At 43.4% G+C, this 27513-nt stretch overlaps 2 protein-coding genes across 6 annotated transcripts in view; both read right to left on the bottom strand.

The window, feature by feature from the left end:
* LOC311056921 (polypeptide N-acetylgalactosaminyltransferase 10-like) overlaps positions 1 to 27513 on the bottom strand; it is a 527855-nt gene that overhangs the window by 206599 nt on the left and 293743 nt on the right. The window lies entirely within an intron of this gene.
* The window catches only part of LOC311056920 (uncharacterized protein), a 57527-nt gene that overhangs the window by 4137 nt on the left and 25877 nt on the right, over positions 1 to 27513 (bottom strand). For both annotated transcript variants that reach the window (XM_084073769.1, XM_084073770.1), the window contains 7 exons: positions 21200 to 21394; positions 20233 to 20355; positions 16289 to 16483; positions 15374 to 15460; positions 13984 to 14086; positions 12917 to 12983; positions 854 to 921 (listed from right to left, as the gene is read on the bottom strand). In XM_084073769.1, the coding sequence (XP_083929895.1) occupies positions 854 to 921; positions 12917 to 12983; positions 13984 to 14086; positions 15374 to 15460; positions 16289 to 16483; positions 20233 to 20355; positions 21200 to 21394 (838 nt within the window). The remainder of the gene's footprint in view (positions 1 to 853; positions 922 to 12916; positions 12984 to 13983; positions 14087 to 15373; positions 15461 to 16288; positions 16484 to 20232; positions 20356 to 21199; positions 21395 to 27513) is intronic.

Genomic DNA, 27513 nt, shown 5'->3' with positions numbered 1-27513 from the left:
AGATGATGCATTTTATTATTATTATCATTATTATTAGTATTAGTATTAGTATTATTAGTATTATAAGATTTTACCGACGCACGCTTACGTTTTTTGGTTCCTACGTACCTGCTGTTACATTGGGGTGGAACTAACTTTTTGGTGTACCAGTGTTTCCTCCCGCTAATTCCCCCCTTAGTATAGACGACTTTCTTAAAATGACGATAACGTGGTTAACTAATAACAACAGTGTGTGTCTGCATGCACTGGGTCCCGCGACGCAGGCTAGTCCCAGCTAAGCTATGTGTGCTAATAACAACAGCAAGTGCGATGCTAACGGTTAGCGGTTTGCGCTACCGTGCTATCCATAGATGTAGAAACCTAGATACCTCATTGGCCTCTGTGGTTCGTTGGAGCGACCTGTTTTGTATGGTGGCCGCCATATTTCCGGGGGGCACGGGCACTGGCCAATCACAGCGTGTTGACTACTGGCCAATCACAGCACGTCTTTTCCAGGACTTGTCAGAATCTGGTTGTCCCCCCCCACCTGCCTCTGATTGGACGCCCCTTTCTGTGACGCACACGGAAATTTCAAGCTGCCCCCCCCGGAAGCGGAAGCGCACCCGCCATATTGACGCTTCAGAGCCAGAGGAGGCCTCTACCTTTATATGTCTATGGTGCTATCGCTACCGTGCTATCGCTAACCTGTGTGCTGGAGGCTACATTACACTTCTGTCACGTGATCAGTCTACACTTCAGCCATGTGATCAGGCCTAGCCAATCACAGTCACCACATGATCAGGTCTAGCCAATCACAGCATGCGTGTGGATAAACAGGGCGTGGAATTAAGTGTATAATTATATAGATAATAACCTTGTCACCAAGAGGAAGGGGAGGTGTTGATTTGTACTTCATCTCCATCTGACCAGACTGTTTCATCTCTAAAGAAGAACAACAAACATTCACTTGATGAGTATTAGAAGACATGAGGTTTGATAAGCAAGGCAAGGCAGTTGTATTTGTATAGCACATTTCAACAACAAGGCAATTCAATGTGCTTTACAAAGAACATCAAGCAAAGGAAACACAATTATAGAATTATAAAATTACATTAGCATGCATAAAACAAAATAAGTAAAAATGTATAGATACAGTTCTTTGTCGTTCTGAGTCGTGAGGCACTCACTATGGGAAACAGCGCCATCTGGCGATGCAACAGAGCTACACAAAATATGCTCCCGGGCCCATTCATTGGGCAAGAGTGTATGTCACGTCACCGGCCGTCCCTTCGCCTTTCTGGAAGGACATATAAGGCCCGGTTGTGACGTAGTACTTCCTCTTCAGTTCCTCTGTTAGCAGATGTAAGTACGGCTCACACTCATTAAAACTGAATTTATTTAACAACAACTAAAATCTTCGATTCCAGTCTTCACGAGAGAAACCAGCTTTAGCCCTAAAAGCGGAGATTAAGATAAATCGCCCACAGGCTTTCTCTCGCTCCAGAAACCATCTTTACAGCTTATTTCTACCTCGTGGCGAGTTGGCTAACTAGCCACCTTTAGCTGCTAACTAGCTACCTTAGCCGCTAACTTAGCTGCTAACTAGCCACTTTAGCTGCTAGACTACAGCCACAGCTTCCGCTAGCACCTCGTTTCTTTAGGCTAACTCCCCGTATAGAGCTGTTAGCCTAGCTTACGACCGCCACTCACGATGGCCAACGCCTCATACGATGGCCCCCTACGATCGCGGCGATGTGGACTCCCACTCTGCTCGGCCCTCATCGCCGGAGACAGCAGCAGCGGTGAGTAGCCCGCCATCACCGGCCCCTTGCGCCGCGGAGACGCTGAGGCCTTGGATGCTAGCGATGTTAGCGGCTCTCGCGACGCGCTGCAACGGCACTCCCACCTCCCCCCTCGACCCCAGTAGCTACGAGCGGCGGTTCTCATCGCCAGATGACGACGTTGTGCGACTCACGCCTCGCATTGATTTGTGCGGTCCATGTTCCGGGCCTCCTGAACAGCGGAACGGATCTGCTGTCGGGCCAGGTGTGGCCTACCACAGGTCGATTTGTCTGCACTGTTGGTGGCGCCGGCTTGGGGCGTGTGGAGATCAGAGGTGACTCCTCTCCTCTACGTCAAGCCATGGCCTCTCCCTCCGATCACGGACCGGCTGCGGTAGGCAGGGAACGAGATCGACCACCCCCACCCCTGGGACCCAGACCGGTGGCTCTTGGCCTGTGAGAGGGCTACCTTAGACTTGTGTGGCTTGCCTCCTGATGTGGTGGCTACCATTCAGGGAGGGGCGGCGCCAGACGAGCTAGGCCACCTAACAGGCCGCTGTTCCCAGCTGGGGATCTGGCAGTGAGGCTGGATGCACTCTGCCGCTCTCCCTTTGAACCTTTCGGGGCTGCGGACCTGAAATTAGGTCCTTTTACCTCATTTCCTAATAGGTCTTAAGACGGTCCTTTTGGTGGCCCTGTCTACGGCTAAAAGAGTTATTGACCTACACCCACTCTCTGTGAGTTCGGGGGGCTTGTGATTCTCTAATAACGACAGGAAGGTTCTTTTGAAACCGAACCTGGCGTTTGTTACCAGGACCAGGGTGGTGGCACCGGCTCCGGTTGAGTTGGTGGCCTTCCATCTACCTCTTTTCGCATCGGCGGAGGATAAGCGGTTGCGTTGTCTCTGCCCAATGAGGGCTTTGACGCTCTATTGTCAGAGGACGGCAGCCAGCAGGTCGTCAACGCAGCTCTTTGTCTCCTATGGCCGCGGTAACCAGAGGAAAGCGATCGCCAGAGCGACGTTCTCCAGGTGGATCGTTGAGGCTTAAGGCTCGCCCATACTAGTGGTGGAGCCCCAGTACCTAATGGACTGAGGGCTCACTCTACTAGAGGAGTGGCTGAATCCTGGGCCCTCTCTAGGGGGGCTTCGGTTCAGGAGATTTGCACGGCCACTGATTGGTCGTCACCTTCGACCTTTGCGGCCTTATAGCCTGGACGTGGCGGCGTCCTCGGTGGTGCACGCAGTCCTGGGTGTAGCGGCGGGGTTTATAGATCCCATAGTGAGTGCCTAATGACTCAGAACGACAAAGAACTAGAGGTTACGTATGTAACCCCGGTTATTTTAGTTCAGTGGCGAACACCGCTTTGTTCGCCACTGCGAACTGTGTGTTGGAGGAAGTACTACATCACGACCGGGCCTTATATGTCCTTCCGGAAAGGGGTAGGGACGGCCGGTGATGTGACATACCCTCTTGCCCAATGAATGGGCCCGGGAGCGTATTGTGTGTAGCTCTGTTGCATCGCCAGATGGCGCTGTTTCCCATAGTGAGTGCCTCACTCCTGAACTAAAAGAACCAGGGTTACATACGAAACCTCTAGTTACAGTTCAGAAGAGAAAAGAAAAGAGAACATAGAAAAATAACTCAATCAAAGGCAGCGGCTAACAGAAAAGTCTTTAGTTGTGTTTTAAAATAAACTAGAAAAAGTGCTCCTTGGAGCACAGGTTTCCGCCAGGTCAGGTAGGTTATTGTGGGCCAGCAATGTTCGGAATTCGCAAATCATCATGGAATCAGGATGGAATATGAAAAATCACACCCAGTGTGAAGTGAGCGGTGTGGTCATCACAGTGGTCATCACAGTGATGGAAGCTCACTTTTAAAAAAAAATGTTTTTTTTAAGTGCATAGTCCTATTTATAGGTTATTAATTTCATCATGTGTCTCGCTAGCCAATCACAGTGCTGAGTAGAGTCAGCCAATAGAGTCAGCCAATCACAGTACAGCTAGGGGTGTACTAATGTAGAGGGGTGTGCTATTATGAGCCAATCACAGTACAGCGAAGGGTGTACTAATGAGGTGTCCCAACCCCACTTATATTGCGGCTACACCAAATCAAAGAGATCCGTTTTGATCACATGACTATAGAGATCATGTGTACCGATGTCTGTGAAATTTGGTTAAAATATGAAGGCTTAATATCAAAACCTTTTTTGAACAGTGCAACCGCTCCTATAAGAGGGTTTAGGACCCATCCGTGGTGAAAGTTTTTATTTCCGTCGTGAAAATGTCTCTTTCGCTGTGATGCCATGCTGTGGACAACACGCTGTGGAGTCTCGCTCCAGTCCCGCCGGTCAGGTGAGTTTTCCTACAGTGAGAGCCAGAGTGAGGAGCCTAGAGTCCAGCACCTCAGACAGCCCCGTTGCCTAGGGCAACTGATTGAGGGGCGGTACGTGCCACTCTGCATCCTCAGTCAGCTGGAAATGATGACACCTGCGTGCTGGGCAATCAGAAGGCAGCTGGGCTGAGTTTACTAAAGCAGCTCACTCAGGCTCACTCACTCCTGACTCTCCCTGGGGAAACACCGACCGGCGGTAAGCGATACACTCCACTCATTTCTCAGTGTTATGTGAGATCAATGCTATGTTTGAATACAAGCCTCATGTGTTGTTTCTTTTGTTTTGTAGGCAATGTACGAGCGCTCATGAAGCCTACACTGCATCTCCTAAACCCTACTAACCCCTGATATGGGAAGAATCTAAGTTGTTTTTGCCTGAGATGCATGCCCCATGAACTGTTGAGTTTTCCCTTAAATAAATTGAGCTTTAAAGCCTGAACTGTTTCTATTCTCTGTGCCGGGTTGGAGTCAGACACCACAACGCCCATAGGCTAAATGGGCGTGTTTTTCACAGGACGTACCGGGATTGGCTAGCGAGACACATGATGAAATGAACTTCAAACTTCGCAGACGCGATGTGATTGGCTAGCGAGATGCATGAGGAAATTGATAATAATGTAAAAAATGTAAGCACGTGACTTCGCAGGACGTGCTGTGATTGGCTAACGAGATGCATGATGAAATTAATAACTCATAAATATCACACTGGGTGTGATTTTTTTTTTACATAAGTCAGTCTCCTGGTGGCACTATAAAGGGCAGATGTGAAAAATGCAGGGCAAAGGTTTTTCCTTGGCCGCTAGGGAGTGCGCATACAAAGTTTTACACAGATCGGTGTAGTTATAGTTAAAAACACAAATCGGCCTGTTATAGCGCCACCATGAGGCTGATTTGAACATTTTCAAGTGGCATTTCTTTTTCGACCTAGTGGAAAGTGCGTGCAAAATGTCACGGAAATTGCATGCTACAGTATGTTCATAATTTGAGGCACTTTGTTCAAAACGGAGCACTCCTGCAAACTTTGGAAGCCATTTTTAGCCAATCAGGATGGAATATGAAAAATCTGAAAGACCCGTTTGGTTTAATGACTATAGAGATACTGTGTAACGATTTGCGTGACGATTGTATAACATTATGTGGAGTACTGTCAAAAAATGTGTTTTGCAAAAAGCAACCTCCTGGAGACAGTGGACCAGTGGCAGCAGACCTGCAATTTTCTGGGAGTTTGTTCCAGATATGTGGTGCATAAAAACGAAATGCTGCTTCCCCACGTTTATTTGTCGTTCTAGGGACAGAAAGCAGATCCTTTGAGAGGTCTGATATCGTACAAGATCAGAAATGTGTTTTGACGCTAAACCACCAAAGCTTTATGACCAACAGTGGTATTTTGAAATACATTATTTGACACACAGGGAGCAATTGTAAGGATTTAAGAACTGCAGTGATATGCTCCACTTTCTTGGTATTAGTAACGATTCGCGCAGCAAAGTTCTGAATCAACTGCAGTCGTCTGATGGACTTTCTAGGGAGACACCATTATAGTAGTCAAGTCTACTGAAGATGAATGCATGGACAAGTTTTTCTAGATCCTGCTGAGATATAAGTCATTTAACCTGTGCTATATTGTTGAGGTGATAGTAGGCTGACTTTGTGATTGTGTTAATGTGGCTGATTCAATTTAAAGTCCTACGCCAAGGTTTTTGACGCCAAGGTTTTTGACTCCGATTGGAGTTGGGGCTGACTTTTAATCTGTCTTTCTTGGCTCCAAAAACTCTACTTACCCAGGGGGCAAAACCCACCTTTTTTTAGGGTGCTGCATTTGCCCTGCCATAAAAGGTTGGCCACCAGAAATAATATCTATGACCCTCTAGGATCACAATCTATATGGACAACCCGGTCAATTTTTTTGCTGGAAATCCAATATGGCCGCCTCAATATTGGCCCCTATCAGAAAATAGCTTTGGCGATAACTTTTGAACCAGATGGGCTAGAAATGCAAACTTGGTGTCTATTTCATGGTTTCAGAGCATGAGAAACTCAATGGAATACTTATCTTTATGATTAGGTGTGTCTGGACCTTTACTTTGCATATTTCCAAGATGGACGCCACCCGAAAATGAGTTTTACTATGACTTTTACAGTGACAGCTAACTGTTATGGCAAAAAGTCTGCTTTTTAAGCAATATGGACACATTTGGTCAGTTTGAGCTTTCATTTCTATGTTGTCAATATGGCTGCAGTCATAAATAATGTATGGTATTACATGTTTGCTCAGATTCTATCTATAGTTGTGGGGATGATTGCAGTGAAAAATCTGAGAAAAAACCCACAATGTATCTTATGTATCATTTTAATAAACTAACTACAATATAAACAGACACATGCACACTCCAAGACTTGCCAAAAACTTCAACTTTAGGGCTATACAAATTAAGATAGTGGTATGCATTCAAGTAACATAACAAAATATAGACTACTTAGTGACAAACAGAGTAAAAGCGGATTTGAGGTTGCCTACAAAAGGTTCATTTTGACCTCTATGGTGCTGTCTTGCCTGCTTCTAAAGCCAATGATACTATGGTACAATGCTATTCACTGTCACTGTTGTCACGTGTTGCACTGATCCTGCTGCATCGTGTCTCCAGTCCCTGGCAACGCCATCCTAAGTAGCATGGAATTTCCTTCTTTGGACAGGAACAGTTTTTCTGGCAGCCTTTGATACAGCTGCATGATATTGCCTTGTTCATTGACACAGGCCAGGCTGGCTCGGTAGATGCAAGGGGGACTGCATTGCTAGCACTGAGAGACCATCCATACTCTGCAAAAGAGGGAATATCTGGCTTGGCGATGTGTGCACATTTATCTATTATGGTTGCTAGAGCAGCTCTTCTCAGGTGCAGGTCAAAGGCATTCTCTGTCGGGGACAGCAGCTTTAAGAGGGTTGATCTATTATTGAGGAACTTGTACACTCTAAGCTTACTCAGGTCAAAATCCTCCGGGTGGTCCGCTTTGGATGTATATACAGCAATTGTGAGGTCTTGTGCCTGATTGATGACGTCATCTGAGAGGGAATCAGAAGAGTTTTCACCAAACTCCTCATGTGCAGGGAGACCCAGACACATGCTGGCCTTGAACCACGCCTCCTTCCCAGTGAAGAAGGGATAGCTGGTGGTATCTCTGCCACTTAAACTATGGATAAAGGGCAGGGCACGACACCGTGCGAGCCCCAGTGCTGATACGATTTGATGGATAGGAAGGTATGAATTTTGCTACAGATGTGCCACTTCAAAACTTCACACGTTACTGTTCTTTCCCTGAAAGTGGCCTGAAAATGCATTTTTTTCCTCCCTTTTCTGCCCTTAAAATGCACTGTTTTGCCCCTGAAAAGAAGTTGTCACTACACCCCCCCCGTTTTTCCCTTCAACAGACATCCATATACATGAGAACAAAAGAATGTGTGTTGAATAAGGTGTCAGACTCATTATGAGGCGAAAGGTGATTTGACCAGTTGCTCAAATTAATTAGCATCATAAAAGCAGTGATCATCAAAATAATTCAGCATCTTAAATGCCCTTCTTTGTCCCTCTTATTGCCCTGGGAATCCCCTGAAAATTTACTGTCTTGGCGATGGCAGGACATGTGAAGTTTTGAAGTGGCACATCTGTATGTTCTCACCCACAGCTCTGGAAGGCATCTGAGATGGGTTGCTTTATAGTAAAGGCACATGATGATGATGTCTCTGTCATTGGCATGGATGACAACTCTGTCAACTTTGTCATTCTGGACACTGTACAGGGTGTGGAGTATTATTCTTGTATCAGCCTCCTGTTGTGTGGATTCTAGTGCAGGGACATCTTCAATAGACCCCTCCTTGATCACCACACTCATTGTCTCTTCTTTAAACCCCCCACCCAGGTAAAGATGTGTTGGACCAAGGGCCGACTTAAGTTTCTCATTTTCACACCATTCGTCACAGAGGAAACTCAATAGGTTTGCCTTGTTAGCTGACACAGCAAAAAACTCCAGAGGATCTGGAGCTGTGTAATGCATACTGACTTCATATTCTTTGGAAGGTTTTGGTCGAGCATATCTGTGTTCTTGCTCAGCTGTCTTAAGACTAGGTCCACTGTACCGGTCACAACAGAAGTGAATGATCTCTGTGCCAGCAGGCACATCATTCAACAGCAGACGTTAGTATCGTTCAGCGATTGTTCCAAATGCTTCACCTTTCAGGAACGACCAATGGCGTATGGCATACTGTACATGGCATCAATAACTACTGCTGTTTTTCTGTCTTCTGTAGGCAGGTCAGGGATGCATGCAACTTTGGTCTCCTCTTTCAGGACCTTCACAAGGCTTGCCTTGGTACCTGTTCTCATCCTGCCATCTTCCTGGAAGAGGGAAGGGGGGGAAGTCACTGCACTTGTGGTTGCCTATAAAGTCAACAAGGTTGAGTTCTCCACCACTGGCTATGATTTGGGTCATGCGCAGGAGGGCAGTAATTTCATTGCTCTTGCCAGGTGCTGAGGTTTTCCCCTTAGATTTTTTGGATTTTGGGTTTTGAGTGTGTAAAGTGTTAAGCTTCATTATGCTTGTCTTCTTCTGATCACTGGACAGTGATTCACACAGTGCCTTCAGACCCAGTTCTTTCACACTCATCAAGTCGTCCTTGACTGTGGAATCAGCACACTGTCCTGTAGATATGTTGATCATGGATGATGTGCTCACTGTAAATGGGTTAGTCTCCACTGCTGCCATGACCTTGACTACCATCTCTGCATCCCGGGTTACACGACTCTGACCAGACTCATGGTGTGGGTTGGAGGAGTGGAGGTGGAGCATAGACTTGAGCTCTGCAGAGACAGCTGCAGTGAGTGGTTTTGTGTAGCCCATTTTGTCCGGGCAGCAGGGCTGAGTGTAATGCCATCCAGACCGCTTGCTTCCTTGGCATCAGCATTATAGGTCTGCTCCAGTAGCATGTCAAGAGCAACACTGTTGTGGGTGCCATCTGCTCGTCTGCCAACAAATACACCTGCCATCAGTGCTTCATGTACTGTACCTCTGAAGCTGTTTCTGGTAGTTTCTTCATCTCAGCCAAATACAGAGGTAAAGATTGCTGCCCGTACTTGTAGTGGCCTGCTGCAGTGAGGTAAGGTAGCATTCTTGCTGATTCACAGAGATGTCCTGTCCAGTCACCTTCCCGATCGTAGTAGATAAACCTTTGGAGAATATCTGACATCTCCAGGAAGGTTGCCCAGAGGACTGCAGTTGGTTGCCCATTCAATGATTCCTGAAAGAGCAGCAGCTGCTCTCCTAGGACTGCCATCTCTGGACGCCTCGCCTGGATAGCAATGCAGTCCCCCTTGCATCTACCGAGCCAGCCTGGCCTGTGTCAATGAACAAGGCAATATCATGCAGCTGTATCAAAGGCTGCCAGAAAAACTGTTCCTGTGCAAAGAAGGAAATTCTATGCTACTTAGGATGCCGTTGCCAGGGACTGGAGACACGATGCAGCAGGATCAGTGCAACACGTGTCAACAGTGACAGTGAATAGCATTGTACCATAGTATCATTGGCTTTAGAAGCAGGCAAGACAGCACCATAGAGGTCAAAATGAACCTTTTGTAGGCAACCTCAAATCCGCTTTTACTCTGTTTGTCACTAAGTAGTCTATATTTTGTTATGTTACTTGAATGCATACCACTATGTTAATTTGTATAGCCCTAAAGTTGAAGTTTTTGGCAAGTCTTGGAGTGTGCATGTGTCTGTTTATATTGTAGTTAGTTTATTAAAATGATACATAAGATACATTGTGGGCTTTTTCTCAGATTTTTCACTGCAATCATCACCACAACTATAGATAGAATCTGAGCAAAAATGTAATACCAGACATTATTTATGACTGCAGCCATATTGACAACATAGAAATGAAAGCTCAAACGGTGTTCACTCTCCATTCCGACATCTCACCACTCCGACTAGTGGCTTCCGCGTGCGGTTAGGGTTAGGGTTAGGGTTAGGTATAGGGTTCGTCAACGTCGGAAAGGCGACATGTCGGAAAGGAGAAATGCACCCAGCTCAAACTGACCAAATGTGTTCATATTGCTTAAAAAGCAGACTTTTTGCCATAACAGTTAGCTGTCACTGTAAAAGTCATAGTAAAACTCATTTTCGGGTGGCGTCCATCTTGGAAATATGCAAAGTAAATGTCCAGACACACCTAATCATAAAGATAAGTATTCCATTGAGTTTCTCATCTGAAACCATGAAATAGACACCAAGTTTGCATTTCTAGCCCATCTGGTTCAAAAGTTATCGCTATTTTCTGATAGGGGCCAATACTGAGGTGGCCATATTGGATTTCTAGCAAAAAAATTACCGGGTTGTCCATATAGGTTGTGATCCTACTGGGTCATAGATATTATTTCTGGTGGCCAACCTTTTATGGCAGGGCAAATGCAGGGGGGTACCCTTTGCCCCCTGGGTAACTTTGGCAATCCATCCGATTTGAAAGACTCATGTTTCACTCACAATTTAGGTGGCATTTCAAAGACATTGCTTCATTAATCCTATGAAATAAAATAAACGTTTAAAACTGTCTTGACTGTAGAAGTGGGGAAATGGAAACAGAGTGCTTTCTGTCTTTCTCTATCTCTCTCTCTGTCTGAGCGTAAAGCACTTGGTTGGCCCCCCTGCCTATGCTGCCTATGCTGCCCAAAAATATCTGATCTCCAAGCATATTGATCTCCAAGCATACAGAGTTTCACGCGTAAGTGTGAGGTGGAGCATACCGATCTCTATAAATGAAGTATCTGTGCGCACACCTTTTGGGAGCTTTGGACAGCTCTCGGTCACGCTCAATAGAGCCTGTGAGGAAATCTTCATGGATCTAAAGAAGATACATTTTCTCAAATAGCCAAACCACATCACTTCAGTTTCATTAATCAACTAGAAAAAGTGCTCCTCGGAGCACAGGTCTCCGCCAGGTCAGGTAGGTTAATGTGGGCCAGCAATGTTCGGAATTCGCCAATCAGGATGGAATATAAAAAATCGGACGGAACCATCTTGATCACTTGACTATAGAGATAATGTGTACTGATTTGCATGATGTTTGGACAAAAGGGTGGCGACACGCGGACGGACGGACAGACGCACAGGGGGTAAAACATACTCTCTCGCCATGCCTTTCGCCCTGGCAGAGACAATACGCAGGAAATAATGAACGGATTGCTATGATATAAAGTTCTCTATAATAAGCAACATATGGGGGATAATTCTTTGTATTGTATTACATGGCAATCAAATGCTACTGCTTGGAATGTAAACGTCAGACTGTATCTCTTCCTTGGGCAGAGAGGGTTGCATTGGGGATAATGCTTATGTGCAGCTCTTAAAGGCATTGTAGGGAACATTAAGCCTAAATTTAAAATATATATATATATATATATTTTGCATTTTTTCCCCTCTATCAGCCACTATATAATGATGCTGGGGTGTTTTCCTTCATTGAAACACAGTCCTCCTTCTGAAATCCGCATTTTCCCTAATGTTTATGTGTTCTATTAGGGCTGTCAAAAAAAATCGATTCATGAATAAATCGCGATTCTTAATGCCACGATTTTAAAAATCGATTCAAAATATTAAAATCATTTTTTTTTTTTTTTTTTTTTTTTTTATAAAATCGCAATAAATCGCAGAATCGAATATCAATTAATCGCAGAATCGCAATTTTAATCGAATCGGCACCCTAGAAAATCGCAATAAATCGCAGAATCGCAATTTTAATCGAATCGGCACCCTAGAAAATCGCAATAAATCGCAGAATCGAATCGAATATCAATTAATCGCAGAATCGCAATTTTAATCGAATCGGCACCCTAGGAATCGATTTTGAATCGAATCGTGAGGTAAGTGAATCGTGACACCCCTATGTTCTATGTTTATGTCCGGGACGTAAATTAACGCACGCATGTGCGCGTCCGTGCGCGTCCGTGTCCGACTGTCCGTATGAACGTTTACTTTCGGTTTTAAAACGCTCTCAAACTTCGTTTTTGAGGCACCGAATTTACTTTTAAGATAGCGTGTGGATAGAATGTAGTTGTTTGACTTCATATATGTGGTCAATTTATCATGAAAGAGCCTATTTAAAAATAAAAATTCAGAGAACCAGCAGGGCGGGAATTTCCGCATATTGTATCCCAATAAAGCAACCTGTTTTGGGGCACCATCCCTTAAAAAGTACCTCGCTATGGAACTCCCTCCTGCGTCACCCCCTGGTGGTCGGGGAAAAGTACTGCTGGTGTTTATTTACCTCTGAACTCCCCCGTATACCTTTAAAGGCAATGGCACCTGACACGCTGATTGGTTTGATTAATGTAACGTCCAAACCACACCTATTCATAATGTAAGAGTTTTTAGGGACAAGGCTGTTGCAGATGATAGGGACATGGTGGTGGTCACGCCCCACACGCAAAGCCTTATGCCTAAATAGTGGGTATGGCAATTCTTGTGCAAGATAGTGCCCTGGGTGTAGAGGGGAAAAGGGAGTGGACCAAGTACAAACCCCTGGATCCTGCAACAAAGTAGGCTAAAGTGGTGTGTGTGTGTGTGTGTGTGTGTGTGTGTGTGTGTGTGTGTGTGTGTGTGTGTGTGTGTGTGTGTGTGTGTGCGCGCGTGCCCGCGCATGGGTGTGTGTGTGTGTGTGTGTGTGTGTGTGTGTGTGTGTGTGTGTGTGTGTGTGTTAGTCAGAGGCTAAAACCGTACCCCTACTCATCTGACTCTTCTTCATCAACTCAGAGATCTTCTCACTCAGCAGGTGTTTGTATTCCTCCTGTATTTCACACATCAACAGACAATGAGAGTCAAACTACATCAAACTGTTAAGAGACTGTTAATTAGGATTGGTTGGAATGAACGTTTACTTCCTGTATTTCCAAAATTAAAGATTGTACAGATCAGGGCCTCACTGCAGGGTATCCTGTAGTTGAACAGGTTAATGTAAACTGTTAACCAGTTCTTTATTTAAAGGGATAGTTCACCCCCCAAAAATAATATTTTTCTATCGATTAGTCACCCCATGGGGACTTGAATTCATGGATATTTTTTTGTTTTTGTCCCATTCCTAAGCCAATAAGAAAGTAATGGAGTACGGACATTACCGTGATCGACTGCGAACAGATAAGTTATTAGCTATATTTTGGCTAATTTCGTTGATCTGTTGGGGCGGGCTCCGGGGCGAAAATGGCGTCAGAGTGGTGCGCTACCAACGAATCCAAATGCATAGTGAACAATTAAAAGTAGACCGTCCAAAGGCTCGATGTATGAGCGATTTTTTCGGACAAATGTGGCAGGAATTGTACAGGTGGTCTGCTATTGATTGATTGATTGAATATTTTATTAGGCAGAAATGTACAGTTAAAAAACTTTGTTTAAACGGTCCGTTCAAGTCCTTGTGCTCTTGTTTCCATTAAGGTCCTTGGTATTCAATTCATAAAACATAAAGTAAAGTAACACCAACAGTTCAAATATCATCACACAAATACAGAGAAAAAAAACAACCCTATATGTAGTTGGAAAAAAACAAATTGGGGCTTAGGGGGCTATCTTATAACATTGCAGCTATAAGATACCTGCAAGGTAACAGAGAAAACGATAACATCCCAATGTGCGCCACATGCAGAATGCCCTATATGGAGATCTCTGTATCTGTCAGTCCTTGTTCCTTTTATACCCATGTATGAGATATCTGAGAGTTAGGACTGCTACATTGTAGTTCATGTACACATTAGAACATGTAAATACATTTCATGGAGAGAATATTAGATTCTTACCTTGCCGCTAGCGGAGTGATAGATGTTCCACTCTATGTTCTGAGCATCAGTCACCAGGTCCTTGATGTCCTCAGCTGGGTCTCCTGTCCTCATGTAGTCTACACTGCTCATCAACACACGATGATGAGAATGAAAGAGACAAAGTCAGACATCAGAATCAACTCATCATTCAACTAGAAAAAGTGCTCCTCGGAGCACAGGTCTCCTCCAGGTCAGGTAGGTTATTGTGGCCTCCTGTTGGCGCTATAATAGGCCAATGTGAAAAGGGTGCCATTTCTTCTTAGGGCTTGCACGGCAATCGGCCACTGCATTCATGATTTGTGGCATTTTGTTAAAAAAATGTGTTTTGCTAAATTAGACCTTACCTGCTGGTGGCGCTATAACAGGCAAATATTAAAAGGATAGCATTTTTTCCTCCGCATTTGTGAATGTGCGTGCAAAGTCTGACCACAATCGGACGCTGCGTTCATGATTTGCGGCATTTTGTTCAAAACGGGCCACTCCTGCAAACTTTAAATGTGAATGTTAGCCAATCGGGATGAAATATGAAAAATTTAACAGATCCGCCTTGATCACATGACTATAGAGATCATGTGTACCGATTTGCGTGAAATTTGGATAAAATCGGAAGGAGTAATGTAAAGAAATATGTTTTACATAAGTCTGCCTCCTGGTGGCGCTATAAAAGGCAGATGTGAAAAATGCAGGGCGAAGGTTTTTCCTTGACCTCTAGGGAGTGCGCATACAAAGTTTTACGCAGATTGGTGCAGTTATAGGTAAAAACACAAATCGGGCTGTTTTAGCGCCACCATGAGGCTGATTAGAAAAATCTCAAGTGGTATTTCTTCCTCGGCATAGTGGGAATGTGCGTGCAAAGTTTCACGGAAATGACATGCTGTGTTCATAATTTGAGGCATTTTGTTCAAAACGGAGCAGTCCTGCAAACTTTGGAAGCCATTTTTAGCCAATCAGGATGGAATATGAAAAATCTGAAAGACCCGTTTCGTTTAATGACTATAGAGATACTGTGTACCGATTTGCGTGATGTGACAGAATCTATGGGAAAACTGTGAAAAAATGTGTTTAGCAAAAAGCGGCCTCCTGGTGGCGCTATAACAGGGCCATGTGAAAAAATTGGGGTTCTGAATTGGCATCCAGGGAGTGTGTGTGCACAGTTTCGCTGAGATCAAGCCAACGGTGCGGGAGATTAGCTGTCCACAGACGGACGGACGGACGGACGGACGGACAGGGGGTAAAACATACTCTCTCGCCATGCCTTTCGGCCTGGCGGAGACAATAAGTGATAATTGTTCAGCTGGTCTGGGGTCAAGAAGATGGTGAGAACTGAACACACTGTATTGGTTCTGATTTCTGTGTGATGAACACTCACAGGCATCGGACATAGCAGTCACGGCTCCTCTGGGTTAAGTCTATCATGTCTGCTGCAGAGAGAGGGAGGGCTGTGATGGAGTCCAAGCTGAGAGAAAGAGAATGATAGAAAAGACAAAGGGACATATAAAGAGGAGGGAGAAACAATGAGGAACACGTAGTATTATGATATTATGACATAATATCCTATGCCATATCTGTAACTGTGGAAACATGACCCCCCCCCCCCCCTGTGTGTCTGTGTGTGTGTGTGTGTGTGTGTGTGTGTGTGTGTGTGTGTGTGTGTGTGCGTGCGTGCGTGCGTGCGTGCGTGCGTGCGTGTGCGTGCGTGCGTGCGTGTGTGTGTGTGGACATAATCTGAGTTCCCAGAAGTTTTCGCCGGCTCGGCGAGGAACTTCTGGGCCAAACCCCCTGTATTTGTGGGCGCGATGTACGTCACGCTCTGAATCTGAGCGGACACGCCTCTTACCGGTTGCAACTCGTCTAAAAAGTCCGACGAGAGGCAAACAGCAGTACACAACAATGGCGGTCGAAATTTCTCAAGGGGAAATTGCTTCCCGTCGATCCTCTTTAGATGCAACACCCACTGCATGTGGATCCCGCCCCCTATTCTTCATTGGCTGTTGATTTGAATCACAACGCAGTGGCCGCGCCCCCGCTGTCCAAACTCCGAGGCAATGCCTCCCAGACTAGTGTGGACATAACTCATTACTTTCAGGCATTCTTTCATTCATGTGGAGACTTTTTGCACAATTGTTATCTATTTTCTGTGTACATTGATGTCACCCTGTTGTCTCTGGTCACAGACCAGGTTTTCCCTGTGCATGAAAAAAGCTCAGAGTAACAGTTTGACCTCAACCATAAAGGTGAGAAGGAGAGAGAGAAACAGAGATAGAGAACGATAGGAACCTCTGACCTTTCTGCAGTGGGGTCGTAGCAGTTAAGGGGGTATTTGAGTTCGTATAAGGTGCCATCTTTGTCCCGGAGGACATCATTCTCTGCAGTGTAGTACTCCACCAGCTCCGACAGTGTGGCGAACTTCTCTTCTCCACAAAGGTTGTAGTAGTCTCCAGTGTTCTGGATACGGGTGTGATTCACCATATCACCCACCCTGGAGGAAAGGACGTGAGTGGCAGAGCGTCACCTTATCAACATTACGTACCCATTTTAGGCATGTCATTTTAAAGAAAATAATACAAATTAATGTAAGAACTATGTTCAAAATGTTAAAACATTTTCAATAATAGCTCACTTTGAGCTTGGAGATCTGCTATTTTCACTGTGCGACACTATCCTATGACAAAATGAAGCGGTTAAATGGCCTTGGAAAAATAACAAACACAGAGTGCCCTGAAGAAGGTAGCATGTTTGTGCGTGTACCCCAATTATCTTTTAACATGCACACTTATTATCTCAGCCAGGCTGGAAGGATTATGTTTTAGCTCCTATCTATATGTCTGAGAGTGAGTCTGTGTGTCTGTCTGTCTGTCTGTCGGTCTGCACAGCTCATTTCGCAAATTGATGTGCCATAAATGGAAATCTCTGTATCTCTCTGTCAGTCCTTGTCCCTTTTATAACCATATGCCCACAAATAGAGATTCCTGATATAATCAGTATGGCCATACATGAGCATGATTTGTCAGCGCCTGATGCCATGATGAAACATTGAGGTTAGACAACGGTTTTCCATGTTTAACCGGGTGTAAAGCCGTTGCCAGCAACATATTTTCATTGTGTTTTGTTATCCTGTATGTCCATGATCCTGGTATAGCACGAAACTGAAGTCCAGTATAATCTTTTTGTTTTGTTTTTCCAACTTCCACTGACATGGTACGGTGTTACAATGCACATGGTTACTCATCCGATTGTGTGACCTGCCTGCATTGCAGGCGGCGACAGGACACATGTCGGATAGGAAACCAAATGCTATTCTATTCAAATGCTATTCTATTTACTTGCATACTGGGGACACTTTAGTGTTGTCATATTCATTTACAGTAACTTGCAGACGTCACCTCTGTAATTGAATTAGTTCATGAATCCATCAGTCACTGTTATCCAACTCTTTGACTGCTTCGACAGAACATCTGATAGTAGCCTATACACCTACAGTAGGCTACGTGTATGTGCGGGCGTGTGTGCACCTTCAGAGTGCTTCGCTCCACCGGCAGTACACCCCTGATAGTCGGTTGACTGTTGACTGTTTGTGGCATGATTTGTTTGTATAAGAAATAAATAAAATAGGGTCTCCTATCCACTTGCGTGAGTCTTGCACCGGCCGTGTGCAATTGTGTTGTCTGCAAAGAATGCAGACATACAATCTTGGGCTGTAGGGGGCCACCTACAGTCCAAAATGGACAAAATCAGCGACAACATCTGTGTAACTGTAAGTGTGGCGCAAATCGTGTCAGAGGACTTCCGGCAAAAGTATTGCGCAATTGTGTAGTTTAACAAAAATACAAACTGTAAGGAAAATATGAAAGTTGCACCCATGCAATGTAGCGTATTGGATTTCCCATGGCATGCACTATATGTGTACTTAGTTTAGAAGAACATAAATTGCACTGCTGGTGTGCTAGTAGTAGGCGAACGGAATAAACGGGATAAACGAAGTACGGCCTTCTCTACCCCTATTAGGGTGGCTGGATTGATTGATTGATTGATTGATTGAATACAGCATGCAAATAGTACAGCGGTACGATTTTAAAATAGTGCTAAAAGGATAACACAAAAAGCCCTGAGGGCTTATTTCCATTGTGGTCCTGTGTATTCAATGCAACTTCCCATATAGGTCACACCCATAAATCAGACTTTTCATCTTCAATTATGATGTGCTGTCATGATTGACTTTTTGCAGAAGGGGCCTATTTCTTTTTTCTTTTTTTTCTTTTTTTTTTTACAAAACATGGTAGGCCTATGTGCTTCCAGTTCAATCAAAAATAGGTATGGGTAACTGAATCAGAATAGGAAATAGGTATGCCATGCTATAAACTGCTATCAACTAGGCTATATATTTATTTCAGTGTAGTCAACTAAACTGTTTACCAACTCAATGCCTGTTCTATTTATTGTCTCCCCCAGGCCGAAAGGCATGGCCGAGACTATGTTTTGCACCCTGTTTGTCCGTCCGTTTGTCCGTCTGTCTGCGAACAGCTAATCTCTGGCACCGTTGGCCCGGTTGCTGCAAAACTGCTCAAACACACTCCCTGGATGCCAATTCAAAACCTCTGCCCCACATTTTTCAGATCAGCCACCATGAGGCCGATTTTTGCAAAATATGTTTTATATTACTCCTACAGATTTTGCTAATTGGTACACAGTATCTTTATAGTCATGTGATTAACGCGGATCTGTCCGATTTTTGTTATTCCATCCTGATTGGCTAAGATTGGCTTCCAAAGTTTGCAGGATTGGTCCGTTTTGAACAAAATGCCTCAAATCATGAACAGAGCATTCAATTTCCGTGAAATGTTGCACACACTTTCTCACTATGCAGAGGAAGAAATGCCACTTGAACATTTTCAAATCAGCCTCATGGTGGCGCTATAACAGACAGATTTGTGTTTTTACCTTTAACTGCACCAATCTGTGTAAAACGTTGTATGTACACTCCCTTGAGGCCAAGGAAAAACCTTTACCCTGCATTTTTTCCTTTTATAGCGCCAACAGGCGCATTTTTGGATATTACTCCTTCACATTTTATCCAAATTTCACGCAAATCGGTACACGTGATCTCTATAGTAATGTGATCAAGACGAATCTGTTTGATTTTTCATATTCCATCCTGATTGGCTAAGATAGACATCTAAAGTTTGCAGGAGTGGCCCGTTTTGAACAAAATGCTGCAAATCATGAACACAGCATCTGATTGTGGTGAAACTTTGCACGCACATTCATGCTACATTGAGGGGCAAGTGCCACCCTTTTAACATTGCCCTATTATAGTGCCACCAGTAGGCCGATTTTTGCAACAAAAAAAAGTATATTACAAACACACAAATCGGTACACATTATCTCTTTAGTCAAGTCATCAACACGGATCCGTCCGATTCTTCACATTCCAGCCTGATTGGCGAATTCCGAACATTGTTGGCCCACACTAACCTACCTGACCTGGCGGAGACCTGTGCTCCGAGGAGCACTTTTTCTAGTTCATATTTCAGTTTAACCAAACCAGCGATGACAGTTGTCTTACTGTGAATATACGGCATCCACATGCTAAGCCCAGGCTTTATCACATTCAAAAGGACAAAATGTGTAAAATCTAAATTCATTGCAACAATACAGCATAACAATAACAACATTCAACTTGTCTGTCCATAAACAACCAAGCAAGGATATAATAACGTAAATCAAAAGGCAAGAAAGACAAATGGAGGAGAAAAGATAACAGACAGAGATAACAGAGAATCTCTGTGTTTGAGTCAGCTATAGTGCAATTGTCCTAGTACTGTGACTGTACAAGTTAAAATCTAGCTTATGTGACACATAGTTTCTTATATATTTCCACTGTATCACAATATTGTAAAAGTCTATTAAGACACTGACATAATAGTGGCTGTATTCTTACTTTGTTCTGAAATGTAGTACTCTGTTATTTGTTATATCTGTAAATATTCTGAATTCACACCTTGAGATGAAAATGAATGGTCATCCCCTTTTGACAGTATCTCACCTAGACAAATTATTGATGTCATCTGTAAATGGCAAATTAAACTAAACAACTAAACAAACTTTAAATTTAAGAAACAAAATATGACAGATTAGGGTTAGAGAAAAAAAATATATAGTTCTATTATTATAAAGACAAATAATTATAGTTTATATGGAAACAGAGTGTGATGTTGTTAAGTTTGATACCTGATAGACAGAGAAAATTCTCCCTCTATTGTCTTGCTGGGTCTGACCAAGAAACTGCCATGGACGCCTCGAGACTTCAGTATTGACACAGCCTTCAGCTTTGTGATGTCCCTGTGGAACCACCTGGAACCACACACACACACACACACACACACACACACACACACACACACACACACACACACACACACACACACACACACACGCGTTACTATACACTAAGGCTTTGTTCAGAGTTCAGGCAAAACCGATTTGTTTCTCAAATATGATGTTTAGGACTGACTGTCCACACTGTTTCTTGTAAATGATCAGATCCCATTTGTATACAGACATAATTAATCAATCTGCATTGGTCGCTGTGGCAATAACACAGGTGTGAATACATTTATGCTTAAGTTATATGCACCGTGGCATACGCGTTACACGTTTCCACATTGCCGGATCTGAAACCAGATCCGGCGTGTATGTGTACAACTGCATGATGTTCATGCAGTTGTACACGTACTCTGCTGTCGATCCACGGTTTCTGATTGGGATAGATCCGAACTGGCTTTTTTGGAACTATGTCGTCTATGCACTTACTGATAAAGCCAGTGATTGATTCTGAGAGTTCATTGATATTATTCCCAGCGGCGTCCTTAAACATCCCCCAGTCAGTCTGGTAAAAACAGGATTGTAGCATAGTGTCTGTATCCATTCTGACTATCTCAGCAGATTATTGAGGGATTGCGGATATTGTAATGTATCTCTGTATTGTGTTGCTTATAATATAGATGTCAAACGTGTATCACACAGTCTGTTATCATGACAATTTTTCTGTGCGTGGGTGTGTGTGTGCATGAGGACATAACTCATTACTTCCAGGCATTCTTTCATTCATGAGAACCATAAAGGTCCATGTGGTGACAACCATTAAGGTGAGAAGGAGAGAGGGGAACAGAGACAGAGAACAATAGGAACCTCTGACCTCTCTGCAGTGGGGTCGGAGCAGTTAAGGGGGTATTTGAGTTCGATGAAGGTGCCATCTTTGTACTGGAGGATATCCTTCTCTGCAGTGTAGTACTCCACCAGCTCCGACAGCGTGGCGAACTTCTTTCCTCCACAAAGGTCGTAGTAGTCTCCAGTGTTCTGGATACGGAGGTGGGTCACCTTATCACCCACCCTGGAGGGAGGGACATGTAAATATACACATTGATATAAGAAATATGTTCAAATGTTCACAAGTGTTAAAACATTTTCAATCACTTTGAGCTTGGAGATCTGCTATTTTTACCGTCCAACCAGCCAGTTGGCAGGTATAGATGAAGTGGTTAAATGGCCTTGGAAAAAAACGAATACAGAGTGCCCTGAAGAAGACCCCAATTATCTTTTAACATGCACCCTTATTATCTCAGCCAGGCTTGAAGGATTATGTTTTAGCTCCTATCCATCTGTCTGAGAGTGAGTCTGTCTGTCTGTCTGTCTGTCTGTCTGTCTGTCTGTCTGTCTGCTCAGCTAATTTTGCAATGGACCGATCAGCATCATACTTTACATGTACAATATCACTAACAGTAGGCCAAGAAAGACCCTCCATCGCTCCACCAAATTTTCAAATCTGATATTGGTGGCACAATATCAGGTCTATAACTCTTGAACCATAGGTCATACAGTCAAATCGTCTCCCTGTGTATTCCTTGAACTAGAGGTTTGGGCACTCACATCTAGAGTTTGGGCGATGTATGGAGACGTCTGTATCTGTCTAGGCTGCACGAGCGCTCCTGTTTTCGGTAGAGGGGCGGGTGTATAGAGGCGCGGAGAGATTGCGCCTGATCCCATTGGTTCACCGATCTGTCCGTCAACCCCCGCCCTGTTAACACAACATTACGAGCGACGCCCACTGCACTCTGGTTGGTTGGGGAAATGAAACACGTCCCATACCCGGTACACCGACGCGCTCCTCCAGGCTTTTATTTTTTAGCAGCTAGTATCTGTCAGTCATTGTCCCTTTTATGCCCATATATGGAGATCCAATGATGAATGACGAGAGTTTGTGTTTTCAGTGGTTTTACGATAGAGGGCGCTCTTCCGCAGCCTGAGAATGATCCCAGTATCACCCAAGAAGAGTACACCCAGAGATCACGTGATCACAACAAAATGAAGCTGGTTCAAGCTGAGATAACAGACAGAGATAACAGAGAATCTCTGTTTGAGTCAGCTAGTGCACTTGTCCTAGTACTGTGACTGTACAAGTTAAAATCTAGCTTATGTATGAGTGACACATTTTTAGCAGCTGCAAAGCTGCTCTACAAAGAGACAGAGACATCGTCATTCGCGACACTTATTTGACACCTATTTGTCATTGGCTGTCCTGGCTGTCCTTCACTACTTTAAGCCAATGGGGACACTTCCCCGTTCAAGCCAATGGGGAGACGGCCCGTCCTCCTTAGTACCACCCCTCCCCTCCACTCCACTCCCTGAGGAAATCAAGGCTCCTTAGTTTCTTCAACAACAGTATTCTGCAAGTGCAACGTAGCTTCAGACGGTGCGGACTACAGAGTTAGCTCAAATGCGTGCTTCCTCAGACCTAGTTGGACTATTAAGTTATTATTTGGCCATGTTCACCCTGACTTTAATCTTCGCTATTGTTGGGAAGACCCGTGTGTTGTCTAAGAAGGTTGCCAACACTTATATAAAAAAAAAAATTAGCGTTTAGCGGTGCACATTCAATGTTGCCAGATTTGGCGAGAAGTCAGGCTATAGAGTTAGCCTAAATGCTAGCGTGCTTCCTCAGACCTAGTTGGCCTATTAAGTTATTATTTGGCCATGTTCACCGTTACTTTAATCTTCGCTATTGTTAGGAAGACTTGTGTGGTGTCTAAAAATGTTGCCACCACTTATATAAAAAACATAAATAGCAATTAGAGTCGCACAATTGCCAGGTTTGGCAAGAAACAAGCAGGTCTATGATAGAGTGTGATGTTGTTAAGTTTGATACGGAATGTTGTTAAGTTTTGATATGGAAACATATCAAAACTGAGACTACATTTTTACCAAAAACATGAAACTGCTATTTTGTTTCTGCTTACTAAAAGTAACTAGGTAATGCAACTAGGCTATAGGGTGGTCCAGAGTGTTAAGTGACTTTTTTTCCCCTCTCTAACGATTTGACATGCGGGCTGCTCTGCTCATAGACCGAACATTCCACTACCGTGCGAGGTCTCCAACTTTAATAAAAACTAGACGCGTAGCAATTCTGGGAAATTGCAAAGTGTGGTTGCGCCGACGCCGGTCGCGGGTCTCGGCCGCGGGACTCGAGGGATACGCCGGGAGGAATACCGTCGCAGGCCGTGCGACGTGCCATTCGAATCGGGTGCCGATCGGATCCTGCCTTCGTGATACGTGCTGTTTTGATTTTAAGAAATAGGCCCCTCCCACTAAATAAATAGGCCCCTCCCACAAATGTAACGGGCCAATCATATTGTCACGTCACTCCTATCGCTTTTATTACTTTTTGAAAGGATTGTTCCCCCCAAAAATCATGTTTTTTCATCAAACGGTTATGTTTTTGTGCATTTGTGAGGCCCCCTAGTCAAAGTGGAAATGCTTTTGGGGATTCGTTGAGTAAACCACCCTCGACATGTGATTTAAATTTGGGATTGACCGGACGTTTCGTTCGTGATTTCTGGCATTTTTGGTAAAACAGGCCCCTCCCACTAACTTTGGAAGCCATTTACGGACGAATAGTAAGGATTATCAAAATGCCGTTTGGATATGTTTATCGCATGGGCCCAGAGATCATGTGTACCGATTTTTGTGAAATTTGGACAAAATATGTGGGAGGAGGAGCTAAAAGTGTGTTTTGAAGAAAATTCAAAATGGCGGAAAATCTATCCTGACGCAAATGGGCGTGGCCTATATGGGGTGTTAGATTTTTATTTTACGACCTACGGTTCAAGAGTTATAGGCCAAAACGTAAAGGGGGCTTTTATAGCGCCACCATGAGGCCGACTGGTGTATTTCTTTTTTTGAAAATTTCGGATTCAATTATGAACCTCCCCTCCAAGTCTTGTAACTCTAGCCCTTACAGTTTCTGAAAAAAAAATACTTGGAATCGAGTTTTTACATTTTCCCATTAAAGTGGATGGGGAAATTGAATGCACTAATAAATTAATATCAATTAAACTATGTAACCAATCTCTTAGCAAAATACACGCGGACGATTCCCGATGAAGCCGCTCATTTTGAAATATGGCATGTGGGTCCTAGTCTCACACTCAATCAAACTCTGCAGCCGCACTGAGGCCCCCAGACATGACCTGTTTGCTTTCTAAACTCGATCTAGCCTTTGATTGCCTTTCAATAAAACCATATTTGATAGACATAGGTATCACCTACATGTTACTGATTATAGGGAATGTCATATTATTGTAATCCGTTGTTTATTTCCTGAGCAATGGAATTATGTTGCAGTTATGTTGCAACTCTTGGGGTTGCAACATGGCAACCCCGTTTGCCATGTTGCCATGCAGACCTATGGAGCTTTATGATTGGGTAGTGGAAAAGGCCTCACGTGATTGGCTCAGACCCGGAAGTGCAGAGTGCCAAAAATAAAGTTTTGCAATCCGTAGAACAGATCTTCGAGCGAGCAAGCTGTTGTTTTTTTCTGGTCACAATGTTCATTGTAAATGTAATTCTACAATTACAACACACATTTTTATCTTACGAATACAAAACTTTGTTTTACGAAGACAAATATATTATTTACGAATACAAATATTTTATTTACGAATACAAATATTTTATTTACGAAGACAAATATTTTATTTACGAGTACATATTATTTTTACTAGTACAAATATTTTTTTTACGAATGCAAAAAATATTTTTACGAGTACATATTATTTTTACGAGTACAAATATTTTTTTTACAAATGCAAAATGTGTTTACAAATACAAATTATTTTTACAAGTACAAAATATTATTGGCACTAATTTAAGCCCATATAAAAGTGGCTGGATTCTGACTTTGTTCTGAAGGGGTGAAATGTAATACTCTGTTAGTTGTATATCTGTAAACGTTCTGAATTCACACCTTGAGATTAGATTATTGTTCATCCCCTTTTGACAGTATCTCACCTAGACAAATTATTAATATGCCATCTGTAAATGGCTAACTAAACTAAACAACTTTGAATTTAAGACACGAAAGATGACAGAGTACAGTTACAGAAAAAAGGCCATTATAGTTTATATGTGTAGCACCCCAACAGTCTACTGTATGCGGGGTGTTTGAGTTCGAACTAGAAAGTACTGTTCTTGAAGAAACAGTGTGGGATCGCTAAGAATGTTGATGGTATTGAGTATTGATAGTGTTAGTAGTGTTAAATGTTTGAAAGGTTTAAGGTTCTAAAGGTTTGAATGGTTCTAAAGGTTTGAAAGATGTGAAAGGTTTTAAAGGTTCTAAAGGTTTGAAAGGCTCTAAAGGTTTGAAAGATTTGAAAGGTTCTAAAGGTTCTAAAGGTTCTAAAGGTTCTAAAGGTTCTAAAGGTTGAAAGGTTTGAAATGTTTAAAGGTTCTAAAGGTTTGAAAGGTTTGAAAGGTTCTAAAGGTTTGAAAGGTTTGAAAGGTTCTAAAAGTTTAAAGGTTTGAAAGGTTCTATCGTTTTTAAAGGTGTGAAAGGTTCTAAAGATTTGAAATGTTCTAAAGTTTTTAAAGGTTCTAAAGTTTTTAAAGGTTTGAAAGGTGTTAACGTATTAGTGTTAAAAGTGTTGCCAGTGTTAAGTAGTGTTAAATGTAGTTTTCTAGGGTAAAACAGTGATTGCTAGGGTCTAATAGGCGGTTGCTATGGTCTAATAGGCAGTTTTTAGGGTGTAATAGGTGGTTGCTAGGGTCTAATAAGGGGTTGCTAAGGTCTAATATGCAGTTTATATGGTACTAGAGTCTCGGGGGGCTACGCCCCCCTCGATCCCAGCCGCGCACAGGGCTCTAGGGCTGTGAGGGCGCGCTTATTTTGGGGTACCAAAATGGTGGGATAGAACTTTCCAAAAGTTAAAAAATAAATAAAAAAATAAATAAAATGTTTATATTTCTTTTTTACATGGGGGTCCGCGGACCCCCTGGGAGTGTTGGAACCCCCGGGGACCCCCCTGGAACATGGCGGACCCCTTCGGCTGTGTTTTTTTTTTTCATGAACGTCCTCGCTTGTTTCTGTCGCTTGTTTTTGAAAACCTGGCATCCCGACTGACATCACTGACGTGTCCTTGGTATTTGTACTTCCGGGTTGCATAATGATGACATCACTGTGTAGTAACTATCGGTCGATATAACAGCACAATTACTGTTTATATACAGTTTCCACACTTACAATATTGAATTAACAAATGGACACAGCAAGTATTTCTAACTGTCTGACACTGATGGCTCAATCTCAATGTCATAGGACCCTTGGCTGCACAAACTGACCTATTGACCCTCAGGAATGTTCCACAGGACCTGAACCATGGATACAAATGGAACTTTGCATCTAATTTCACTAGCGCAAGGTTTGACTTTTAAGTGTGATTGAGAACTCGCTTTGAAGGTTTGCGAAACTTGGTCCATTCTATTTTCAGATGTTTGTCTCCAAAGCAGACTCACTGGAACCCTACAGACTCAGAATCCTGAATGGATAAGGATTCTTGGATTATAATACTGTTTCCCTTTATTGGATTATGTTATCATCCCACAGATAACACTCTGACTTATTGACAAGTAACCATTCATGTCAACACTCATGTCATAATGTTTGAATGTTTCATTCATGTAATCATTCCAATTCATTAATCATGATTTTGATTGTAATTATGACATATACTATTTGCACCATATTCATCGTAGTTTACTGCACTGGATTCAATGGTTTGTAATAACGGTGTAAATAAAATAAACACGACATTTGCAGAATATGTGTAATTTAAGCCATGAGCAATGCACGAGTGCATGACTTCATCTTCCCAAGAACGACACAACTTCTGGACAAGTCTTTGCCTCAAAACAACAACATATGTATTTCAGAAGAACATGTGTGTTGCAACAGCCTCATGTTACCTCATCGCAACGTATATAAACGCTGTGTGTGACCCCCCTCTACACTTACTTTTTGACTACTCGGAAGCTCCCAGCTTCGGGAGAAGCCCCTCTCTGCGAGGAAGCAAGGGACTGCGAAGAAGAAGATGCCCACAAAGCTCTTCACACCGCACCTCCGTGGCTGGAAGGCCTGATTCTCCCACAAGCCAGACGCAACAACTTGGGGTCCCCCAGACG

Source organism: Gymnoscopelus microlampas (assembly GCF_963454915.1).
Source record: "Gymnoscopelus microlampas genome assembly, chromosome: 12".
Taxonomy (NCBI): domain Eukaryota; kingdom Metazoa; phylum Chordata; class Actinopteri; order Myctophiformes; family Myctophidae; genus Gymnoscopelus; species Gymnoscopelus microlampas.
Note: the sequence above shows the minus strand (reverse complement) of the source record. Positions and strands in the feature narration are given on the sequence as shown.